The sequence below is a fragment of the Schizosaccharomyces osmophilus genome, chromosome 1 (assembly GCF_027921745.1).
Source record: "Schizosaccharomyces osmophilus chromosome 1, complete sequence".
Lineage (NCBI taxonomy): Eukaryota > Fungi > Ascomycota > Schizosaccharomycetes > Schizosaccharomycetales > Schizosaccharomycetaceae > Schizosaccharomyces > Schizosaccharomyces osmophilus.
The window spans coordinates 1,984,769-1,995,720 of NC_079238.1; the positions used below are offsets into that span (position 1 = coordinate 1,984,769).

The following is a 10,952-nucleotide window of genomic DNA, read 5'->3' on the forward strand; positions in this document are numbered from 1 at the left end:
CGATTCTTGATTACATATCAATTCTAGTTGTCTTTGAGCTATAATGAGTAGCAGCTCAACCGTTACGAAAAAAAAGGGCACGAAGCTAAAGCGGCCGTATGTAAATTAACGATTTTGCGGAATGACAAGTTAACATCATTGGATTAGTGATAAATCGCGTTTCGTACAGCAGACTCTTCCTGCTTGGCAATTTATCTTTACGCCATGGTCTGTTCTTCCTTTGCTATTTGTATTGGGGGTCATATTTGCTCCTCTGGGTGGAGCAATGTACGTAGCTAGTCAACGGGTATGTTTTGTTATAAAATTCACGCTTGAAAGTAATGTGCATCTTAAAAGTACAGTACAAGTATTTTGTGGATTTCATTTACGATTACCGAGTTCCTTTTTGTTTAACAACATTGCTAGGTACGAGAAGTAAGGCTTGACTATACGAATTGCTTAAATGCTGGTACTACTTTTACGGACGTACCTGAAAAGAATATTGTGTATCAAATGAGTGAATATAATAATGTGTCTGCTAAATGGAAGTCAGAAAATGATCATTGCTATATACGTTTTAAAATCCCAGAAAAATTGGGTGCTCCATTGTATTCCTTTTATCGCTTGACAAATTTCTATCAGAACCATCGTCGGTATACTGCAAGCGTTGATGTTCTTCAGCTCCGTGGTGAAGCAAGGACAGCGGAAGAGATTGAAGTAGGCGAATGTAGCCCATTAACTCTTAATGAAAACAGAAAACCATATTATCCTTGTGGTTTAATAGCCAATTCATTATTTAATGATACTTTTTCATCGCTCATTCGCTACGATTCGTGGGATAGCACGAATTTGTTGGATGTTTACCAAATGACTTCAAACGGAACAGCCTGGCCGGAGGATAAAGAGCGTTATATGAAGACCAGCTACAACGCTTCCGACGTTGTCCCGCCTCCAAATTGGTCCCAGAAATATCCTGATGGATACAACGACGAAAATTTCCCTGATATATCCGCCTGGGATGAATTGCAGGTATGGATGAGAATAGCAGCTCTTCCGACTTTTAGTAAGCTTTCAAAGAAAAATTCCACGGAAGAATTGGAACCTGGTATTTATGAAGTTGATATAGGTTACAATTTCCCTGTAACCGAATTCGGAGGCACCAAGTCCTTTATGCTTTCTACAACTACCGCCATAGGTGGTAAGAACTACTTCTTAGGGATCATGTATATGGTAATTGCTGGCCTAAACATTGCCAGTGGTATAGTTTTGAGTATTGCATGTCTAATTAAACGACGACGCGTGGGAGATCCACGATATTTATCTTGGAACAAAGAGAAAACTACGTGACGGGTATATAATGTTCAAGTTTGATCTTGCTGTTTATTCATCACTTGTGCTAAAATGTGCTTTAAGGATTATATTATGAACGAGTAATGTCTTCTTTGAAATTGATATGCGTGTTTAACTCTTTCTTTTGTTGTAAAATAGATCTTCTATTCGTCTTCCTTGGACTTATACCTTTGTAAACCTATCCATATATACATACATAAATACAATATGTATATATACTAATGAAATTTCGAAACGAATAAATGCGTGTGCAAGAAAATTATATGTTAGCAAATAAAATAAATGTTGGTCATTTTCTTTTTATTTCACAGAATACCTTGACAAGTTGCATAAAGACTGGCCGCTAGAAGATGTGCACAGTACGGAGGATGCTGTGATACACATTCACCTCCCCAGCGATCCCATTTTTTATGATACTTTTCTTGGGAAAATGTATGGAGATTTTTGAAGGCATTATATATGAACTGTGGACAGTTACAATGCCATATATGTAAGTTCAAATGAACGACTTTGCCAGATTCAAGGGTGCATTCCCAAAGATGGTATGATGGATCCTTCGGGTATAAAACATTCGAATCCATCAGGGCCATAGCTGAGTCCCAGATATTGTGAAGAAGGAAACTAAGGCCAAGCCATATATCACCTATGGAGGAATCAGAAAGCAGGAGCTCGTTTAGGCGCAATTCTCGTGACTCCTTAATAGCATCTACTTTTGCAATATTGATTTTTTCTTCTAGAGTTGAAATGAGATCACTCAGAATAGATCGAATATTCGTAGACGACTTTTTTAACGTACTGTCATTATTGAATATTACCAGGTCACCTTCCGTTTTCTCTTTAACAGACTGTGACGACGAGAGTGGGATCTCTTGATCATTCTGGTTTTCTTCTTTAGTGTACTGAATTTCTGTTTCTTTTTCCATCTAGACGATCGGAGTATCTAACTTATTCGAGACAAATCTTAACGTTTCTTTAAATAAATTGCCATCCAAATTCTTCATTCAGTGTAAGATTCAGTATCCTGCAAATTTCCTAAAGCCCAATTCATCACCTTCTTTATAAGTGCTTTTCAATGGATATCTAGAAAGCTATTTACCATATTCATTTAGTACCTTAATTTTCAAATTTGTAAGGTGCTTTATAAAGCCTAGAAAACGTAAAGATACCAATTCTTATATCTTTAGACTTCAGACATTCAATAGTGTTGTTTTTAGTTTTCCCAGGTCACTCGACCATACTTAAGAAAGTGAACCGTAGAGGATTGACATCTAAACTCCTTTCATGTCGCATTTATAAACGATCATTTTATAAGCTTTATCCTTCTCAAACCTGAATTTATTTGTTGGTCGTGAACATACTACTTTTGGTTCTTCACGTCGTTGTCATCTATAAAACAAGCTTTAGAAACGAGTTTGTAGGAGCTTTGATAAAGAACTTGTCTTTTATACACTAGTACATAAACCGGACATGACGAGGCCTGCGTTCTCAGAAGAATTCGTCGACTATTACGATGTGTTAGGAATCGAAAGTACTAGTGATTATGTCCAAATCCGTCAACAATATCTAAAATTAGTTTTGCGTTTCCATCCTGACAGAAATCCAGGCCGAGAGCAAGATGTGATTCCACATTTTCAGTTGATCCAAAGGGCACATGAAGTTTTGCGAGATGGAAAGCTGCGGGAATTATATGATCAAAAACGTCTATTAGAATTCGGAAGGTTGGACGGGCTGTCTCGATTTCGCCCAAAAAAAACAGACTATACTTCTCCAAATCGTAAGGGCCCCAATGTAACCTCAAAAGTGAGCACAAAAGTTTCAGAATACTTTTCTAGAAACAAAAAGAAGGGCGATTTAGGTAATGAACAAGCACATGGATCTCCTTACCGTCCTTTTTCGTCTGCTGAACGGCAGAGATATTCATCGTCGTATTCGACGAGGAGTCCCATCTCTAGCCCAATTCCAGTAATAAGCCATGAAGATCAGAAAGGATTATATTCCTCCTCCAACAACAACTCCCATGAGCGGAATCCAGCAAACAATGCAAATGTTAATAACCGATTTCAACCTCTCTCCAAGTTTGAAGCAAAGCTGTATTTAGAATCTTTACGAGAAAAACGACGTTCCTTTAGCTCAACTCCTAAATCTGATAACACCTCTTATACCCGTTCTCCTACTTCTACTTCAAGTCCTCATTCAGTGTTTACACATTCTAACCAAGAAAAACCTTCATTACACCAAGAACCTCCCCAAAGTCCAGAGTCATTTTCAATTTCACTCAATTCTCTTTCTCCATCTCCTCGTTTACCTCAGCATTATAAACGGGATCTCCGTCACCATCGTCCGACTTCCATAGCGACCGATTTTCGCTCGATTTCAAGCTATAATCCTGATCACATAGCTTTTGGGAAAATAGAAGAAATTCAAGATGACTCTTTACAACCCCCCAATTCCGCTAATTCTGTTTCCTCATCAACCGAATACCATAATGAGCTTCAAAAAGTTTTGCGCTCTTTAGAAAGAGAAGAAGAATTTGAAGATGAGATAACTCAATTGCTTCCAAATCCACCAAGCTTCCCTCAAATTAAAGCTCCAGTTCCTCCTCTGTTACCCACGGACATTTCAAATGAAACCATTGATAAGTACTTTCATGACTTTGAAGTATACCAGAAAAAATGGTCTTCTTACTCTTTGATATATACTCAGTTTTTATTTCATTGGCAAATATTCAAAAATAAATGCTTTCAACTGGACCTCATGAATACTCCAGGACATACTAGACTCTTGCATAACTGGCAGGAGGGAACTCAAAACACTCGGGAATTTTTATCTTTTGAAGAAATGCATTACACAGCTATTTCTGATCTAATGTCCTTCAAAGAATCTTTATTCTCGTCCCTCAACCTTTAGTCTATACCCAAGTTTTAGCATAGTTTATGTTTATTTATTTATCTTTATCTCATTTTTCTATTAAGTCAAGTAAATTCGTAACTTGATTAGTCTCATAACGGTTAAATAAAAATCTGTTCTTCTCTCCATTTGCTTCCTGGCGACACCTACCTCCACACACCAACCAAGCATTGGAAGGAAGGCATGAATTCTAAGATCCTTCGTTTTTATTACTAGAAAAACTATTATACTAAAAAAGTAGATAAAAATGAGGTTATCGATTCGACAGTTGTACCGACCTGGCTTTTTATGCGGCCAAAGTCAAGGGCTTTTTGGATCCAACTTCCTGTCCAATTTCCACACAAGTTCTGTAGCTTATGGTCTAAAAAAACAAAAGGCTAGTCGCCGAAGGAAGATGAATGTAGAGCGTCAAAACGAACTGCATAAGAAACGCATAGCTAACCAGGGAGATTTTGTAACGGGTAATTCTACTGATTGGACTAATCAGTTAATTCGCTCAAAACAATTCTTTCAAAATCAGCTACAAAAAAAATCTACATCTCTCACTCCCCTCAAATTTCCTATTCCCATGGTTGAAGTCGACAACATTTTGCAAAAATTTGACGAACTCAATGTGTCCACGTTAAAGGAAGCTCGCGAATTCCTAAAGATAGATGATTTTGCCGCCCCGGGATCTACTGACAACGTATTTGAGTCTTTGCGTGACTTGGATGAAGCCCCAGGTGCTGCTGAATATTTTCAAAAATTAGCACAAGAACTCAGTAATATGTCTCAGATCAATGACTCTAGAAAAGAGAGTATTCGAAGGATTTTCAGTCTTTCGAATTCAAATGCTAAATTGGCTGAAGCAAATAATAAACGTACTGCTATTGAATATTTCGCAAAGACCGACAATGACACAGGAAGCCCGGAAGTTCAAGCAGCAGCCTTTACGAGCCAAATTTTAGCCTTAAAAGATCATTGTAATCGAAACCACAAGGATCAAACGGCTAAGCGGAAATTTCGCTTTTACGTTCATCAAAGGCAAAAGATGCTCAAGTACTTACGATTGAAAAACTTCGAACGTTATATGTCTTGCATTGACAACTTGGGACTTACAGACGATGCTGTTTTAAGGGAGATTACCATGTGATGAACATAAACCTATGTTTTCAACGTAACATATTCGGGCCTGCTATTTATCCCTTTCTCGTTATTTAGTTTTTACCCATCATCTTTTTTGAAAGGGAGATTCAATAATCTTCGCCTGAAAATATGTAAATTTATTAACAACGCATAAATAATCATGACTAGTCTATAACAAGAAAATGTTTGGTAAAAGAAAGTAGCAAAACTAAAGTGGTTTCTCTTCAGCTTGTGATATCAGCATATTAAGCCATTCCTTTCCGAGAATTTTATAAAGATGAATGGTCATATCGGTTCCCACTTTAGTTAAACTTTGGTTGCAATAATACAACTGTAAGAGTAGAGAAGAACGAGCCGTGGTTTCATGAATTCTAGGAAAAAAAATTTCCAAAACATAACAAATCTCTTTCACTATTTTATTCACAAAAAGAGAAAGGATGTTTTGACTAAAGCTTTGCAGGCTCTCACGATCCAGCCCGGGAAGAGCAGATGTCTCATTAGAAGGAAGGTTAGCACCGTCAATAGTAGAGCTTACTGGATCCGTATACAAGGTGGTAGACTCATAAAATACGCTTTGGTATTGGAATAGCAAAGAGAAAGCACGATCACGAATGACTTGTAGATATCTCTTCAAGTAAAGTTCTGGATTATTATAATCCAGCAAGGGAATTAAGTTCTTTAAACTCGTCTGCAGCTGCTGCCAAGCGTTAAAGAGAAAAATATATTTGATTTCCGCCTCAGAAAGCTTGCTAGTTACACGAAGATACGTTACTATCTTGATAAGGGTATATTGCTTTAGGGGCTTTTGAAGCTGTAGCAAGAATTTTGCGGATAACTTTTCAGATAATGTCTCAACTTGATATACCAAATCCTGTATGACTGCATTTGAACCAAACCTATCTCGTAAACGGTAAGCGAGCCCTTGAAATTCTAAAGCTTCTGAGAAATACTCTTTATGAATACAAGAATCCATCAACTCAGGAATTTTCAGAATACTTGAGACCTGGTGCTGCATCCGATGCATAAGTAAGGCTTGCTGATGATGTACTGAAATCGACGACAAAAAGTCTTGATTTTGAGAGGCGATATTATGCAGCACATCTTTTTTACCATAAATATTCACCGAAATTTCCTGAGTATTGCTCAGCAACGCCTTGGTAGCAGCTTGACTTTCTGCTAATTCAACCAGTGTTTTATAATTGGACTGCAGATAAGAAAGCTTTTCTTGATCCAGAGTCTCAGCCTTTCTTTTCAATTGTTCTTTTTCAGTTTTAATGTCTCTAAACGGACGACCTATGAGTTCTTGCAAATAGGATTCAGTATGAGAAGCACGGTACTTTTCAGTTTGAGCCATTCTCGTTTGCTTAAAGCGTAAAGAAGGTAACGGATGCTTGTATAACCTATCCAAAAGAAAATTCAGCTTACAAGTTTGCTGAGATTGTTACAGCAAGCGCCTGTTGAGAAGGGACTAATGCTACTTCCTTTGATTATAATAAGTGCCTAGAGCACACAAAAGTATGTATTGTAAATGTGAAAACAACTTGCAATAACCAATTTAATGTTCAACAATAACAAGAGTAACTACAGGTTAACCGTGGCAGCTAGAGCATATAACAAGTGTATGGTAGAATAAAGCCAACTACGGTAGTATGCTTTTAATAAACTATCATGTAGTAATGTATACACAACACATGCCTTTAATAAGTTTTTGCACATATTCTGCAAAAAATGTTATGTAAAATAATCTTAATATGTAAGAGCATATATATGCTTCTTAATAGATTTCGTTAAACTGGTGCTTGAAGTCCCTGGTGGACTTCACTATCTGTTATTGAAGTGGAAAACGGGGACATAGGAACATGATGCCTTCTTTACCAAACTTCTCAGGTTTCAATTATGTTTGATTTAAATACCTGTATTCGTAAAAACATTTTGGACTTACAGCCTTATCGCTGTGCTAGAGAGTAAGTATTGTTGTAGATGAGGTTTGGTCGCGTTTGACTAACCTGTTTAGTGACTTTTCAGAGTAAGTAATTAGCAGGCCTTCATGTTTTAGGCTCAACTGATTTTTGTGTGAAACAATGTGGTGGCTATTTTATTCCTATCGAATTTTGCTGCTTTGTAAGAGCCGTAGATTGGCTCAATTGATTCATTGTATAAGAATCAAGCTAACAAGCACATCAGAGGTATTCTTTTAGATGCTAATGAATGCTCTTTCGGTTCAGTTCTCAACGATGCTGGCGTTGAGTATAATCGATATCCCGACCCTAGACAGAATGAAATCAAACAAAGGTTTTGTGAATTAAGGAATAAGGAGCATCCTTATGCGAAACCGTTAAAGCCCGAAAATATGGTCGTTGGTGTTGGCAGTGATGAGATTATTGATTCCTTGATCCGCATTTCTTGCATTCCTGGTAAAGACAAAATTTTGGCTTGCCCTCCTTCATACGGCATGTATCCTGTCTCTGCTAAGGTCAATGACATTCAGGTCGTCAATGTTTTGCTTAAACCCGATTTTGATTTGGATATCGACGCAGTCTACGATACCCTTTCTAAGGACAACTCTATCAAGGTGGTTTTTGCTTGCTCTCCCGGTAATCCCACGGCTAAAACTCTCAACCTTAACAGCATTAAAAAGCTATTGGCTCATCCAACTTGGAACGGTATCATTGTTATGGACGAAGCCTATATTGATTTCGCTTCTCCTGAAAAGACTGCCGTTTCTCTAGTCAATGATTACCCCAACTTAGCAGTCTGTCAAACTCTCTCTAAGTCTTTTGGTCTCGCTGGTATTCGGTAGGTTGCGATTATATATATGCTTTTTTTGGTACTAACATTGTCTAGCATTGGATTTTGCCTAACCAGTCCTGAAATTGCAACAATCATGAACTCGTTAAAAGCCCCATATAATATCAGTGAACCAACTTCTCGTTTGGCTATTAAGGCTTTGTCTCCCGAATCTGTTTCCAAAATGTATGAGCATCGTGATAGAGCTCTTGCTCAACGCGACCGACTTTGTAAAGAAGTCACTGCTATCCCCGGTGTAGGCAAAATCATTGGTGGCTTCGATGCAAATTTCATACTCGTTCAAGTTTTGTCTAACCCCGTGAATGGTGTTCCTAGCAATGAGGTTGCGAAGTTCGTTTATTTGAAAATGGCTACCGATTACAAGATCGTCGTCCGTTTTCGTGGTAATGAACCCATGTGTGAGGGTTCATTGCGTATGACCATCGGCACTGAAAGTGAAGTGTCAGCTTTACTCAGAACTTTCAGGCATACATTGGAGGAGTATTATGCAAAAAACTGAATATTCTTTGAATTTTGAACTTTTCTCCTATAGTTAGTTTGGCTATGAATTTTCAAGTTATGTACGTTGAAGTGCTCTTACAATATTTAGATTTAGAATCCTTTTTTGTGACTTTAGTTTAGGAAGGAAATTAGAATTAATTTTCATTGTTGTTTTATATCTTAGTACCTTAGCAGAAAGGATATGTTTGCTAATCGAAAAAGGAACGAAGACGAATTACAAATAATAAATTAAAAAACTAAACATTTCTGGCAAGAACAGCCACTGTAATGATTAATAAAACAGTTACGGTGCCGCCGTACCAAAGGCTTAATCCAAAATTTGGGTAGTCGTTGGTACCAGCGATAACGTTAAAAAAGCTTAATGAATAAAAAGACAAGATCGTAGTTATCAGCCAGGTAAATGCAGCTAATGTCAAAAGAGCGACCGAACCATGAAAGCAGCGTATTGTGTAACGTCTAGGGGTTGAAGAACAAATTCCAGACATTATCTCTGATTCTACTTTAGAAGCCATTGCATCAGCCGAAAACTCATTTATCACCGACTTTCTTCCTTCTTCACCCATTGCTTTAATATCATATGATGAATTAGTAGCAGCTTCATGAATTACATTTCCCCAGATTTTGGGATCGCGAGGACGGAGCCAACCTGTTTTTCCATCGAATACAGTTTCTAAAGGACCACCATTTGACTGGGCAAGAACAGGTACTTCTCGGAGCATTGCCTCGAGAGGTACAATTCCAAAGTGCTCATTTTCCGGCGTATAAAGGAGAATTTTTGAAGTAGAGATGAGCGCATCTCTAACATCAGAAGGCACGGATAGTAAAAACAAAACATTTACTTGAGGGTCTATGGATAAATTTTTCCAGTCATCTTTGACGGTATGATAGGAGAAACCCTTCTGCTTGCATAAATCTTGAAGTAGCTCTAAATATTTACGATTCTCAGCTACACGTGTGTCAAACCCTCCGGCAATAACTAAAAGGTAGTCAGAAAACTGGTCCGAAGATAAATCGCGAAGAGCAGCAAACGACTCGATCGCCAAGGCAATATCCTTTTTTAATTCATATCTATTGACAGAAATGAGTAGTTTGCGAGATCTAAATTACAAAGACGGACTGGATGATTTCTTTATCACTTGAATGACAAGACAGTGTAAAACCAGCCAAGAAATCCCCAAGTCACATCCAAGAATCTCTGTTAGTAAATAGAATACATACTTAAATTAGTAATACATACGAAATTGACTCAGAGATTTCATATTGCGAAGAAAGGTCTGCAGCCTTAACATCTACGCAGGGATGGATAATTCGAAGAGGCTTTCGGACTTTGGGAAAAGCTTTCTTAAACACGGACGCTGTAAAATTGCTATTAACCACAATGCGATCAGCTAAACGAACAGACCAAGCCTCAAATGAATCAAAAGGAACCCGATAAAGTTTCTTAAGTATTCCACCTCCTGGTTTTACCAAATATTTGTCTGGAAAATGACAATAAAACAGCAGCGTACGGCAGGCGAGTAAAAGCATTGGGATGCAAGTAGATAACTGATCGACAAATATAGCATCATAATAACGAAATTTGAAAAGAAGGACTAATGTTAAGTAGATCTGTCGCACAGTACTACAAAGAATCGACAGTTTGCCAAATATAGAAGATGGTAACCAATCGCCGTAAATTTCTACTTTCAAGGTACCTGTAATAACAAGCTGTTAGTAATCAATGCATTTTAAAGTACTATCGCTGTTCGTACCATCTCGGATTTCTTCAAAACAATGCCTTTTGTCACAATGAGAAGTATAAATGATAACCTCTTTCCCAAGGGACTGTAATCCTACAGCGGCATCTACTACTAATCTTTCTGCTCCTCCTGAATAAAATGAGTTAGTAGAGTAATCTCTACGACTGTTGTTTTAATTACCAATTCCTAAATCGGGATGAATAAAGGCAATTCGCACTGGAGCTTTTCCAGTAATGTTACTGTTTTCTTCTTCCATTATACTTTGTATACTTAAACCTCAATTTGAATTATTAGATACGAGGCCTTTTTATTCCTGGTGTTGGTGGTTTAGGCTGTAAACTCCAACCTCCAAGTGCTCTACTCATCTCGTTACAAAGCTTGTTTAATTTCTTATATTAGGTAAATTACATGGTTCTTGAATGGAAATTAATAACGTGTGAATACTTTCAATTTGTCAATTCGTATTCATCTGTGTATGTCAATTTCCTTTAGAAGAATTATGCATTATTATGATTGGAAATATTTATCATGAAAATATACACT

At 37.5% G+C, this 10,952-nt stretch overlaps 7 protein-coding genes across 7 annotated transcripts; 4 read left to right on the forward strand and 3 right to left on the reverse strand.

The window, feature by feature from the left end:
- Positions 1–43: 43 nt before the first annotated feature.
- On the forward strand, positions 44–1,326 carry ivn1 (plasma membrane phospholipid-translocating ATPase complex Lem3 family subunit Ivn1; the record flags this gene model as incomplete). The annotated part of the gene is made up of 3 exons (XM_056179695.1): positions 44–96; positions 148–286; positions 406–1,326. The coding sequence occupies 3 exons, from the start codon at positions 44–46 to the stop codon at positions 1,324–1,326; spliced, it is 1,113 nt and encodes a 370-aa protein (XP_056037047.1).
- A 308-nt stretch (positions 1,327–1,634) lies between these two features.
- Positions 1,635–2,252, reverse strand: sws1 (Srs2 interacting SWIM domain protein Srs1; the record flags this gene model as incomplete). The annotated part of the gene is made up of 1 exon (XM_056179696.1): positions 1,635–2,252. One exon carries the CDS (start codon positions 2,250–2,252, stop codon positions 1,635–1,637), a length of 618 nt encoding a protein of 205 aa, XP_056037048.1.
- Positions 2,253–2,796: 544 nt separating this feature from the next.
- rsp1 (random septum position protein, DNAJ domain protein Rsp1) lies at positions 2,797–4,236 on the forward strand (the record flags this gene model as incomplete). Its single annotated transcript, XM_056179697.1, has 1 exon — positions 2,797–4,236. One exon carries the CDS (start codon positions 2,797–2,799, stop codon positions 4,234–4,236), a length of 1,440 nt encoding a protein of 479 aa, XP_056037049.1.
- A 247-nt stretch (positions 4,237–4,483) lies between these two features.
- mrps28 (mitochondrial ribosomal protein subunit S15) lies at positions 4,484–5,368 on the forward strand (the record flags this gene model as incomplete). Its single annotated transcript, XM_056179698.1, has 1 exon — positions 4,484–5,368. One exon carries the CDS (start codon positions 4,484–4,486, stop codon positions 5,366–5,368), a length of 885 nt encoding a protein of 294 aa, XP_056037050.1.
- A 201-nt stretch (positions 5,369–5,569) lies between these two features.
- Positions 5,570–6,715, reverse strand: cog8 (Golgi transport complex subunit Cog8; the record flags this gene model as incomplete). Its single annotated transcript, XM_056179699.1, has 1 exon — positions 5,570–6,715. One exon carries the CDS (start codon positions 6,713–6,715, stop codon positions 5,570–5,572), a length of 1,146 nt encoding a protein of 381 aa, XP_056037051.1.
- Positions 6,716–7,257: 542 nt separating this feature from the next.
- his3 (histidinol-phosphate aminotransferase imidazole acetol phosphate transaminase His3) lies at positions 7,258–8,668 on the forward strand (the record flags this gene model as incomplete). Its single annotated transcript, XM_056179700.1, has 3 exons — positions 7,258–7,325; positions 7,546–8,157; positions 8,206–8,668. The coding sequence occupies 3 exons, from the start codon at positions 7,258–7,260 to the stop codon at positions 8,666–8,668; spliced, it is 1,143 nt and encodes a 380-aa protein (XP_056037052.1).
- Positions 8,669–8,906: 238 nt separating this feature from the next.
- Positions 8,907–10,665, reverse strand: alg2 (mannosyltransferase complex subunit Alg2; the record flags this gene model as incomplete). Its single annotated transcript, XM_056179701.1, has 4 exons — positions 8,907–9,768; positions 9,908–10,364; positions 10,422–10,538; positions 10,590–10,665. 4 exons carry the CDS (start codon positions 10,663–10,665, stop codon positions 8,907–8,909), a joined length of 1,512 nt encoding a protein of 503 aa, XP_056037037.1.
- Between the last annotated feature and the right edge of the window lie 287 nt (positions 10,666–10,952).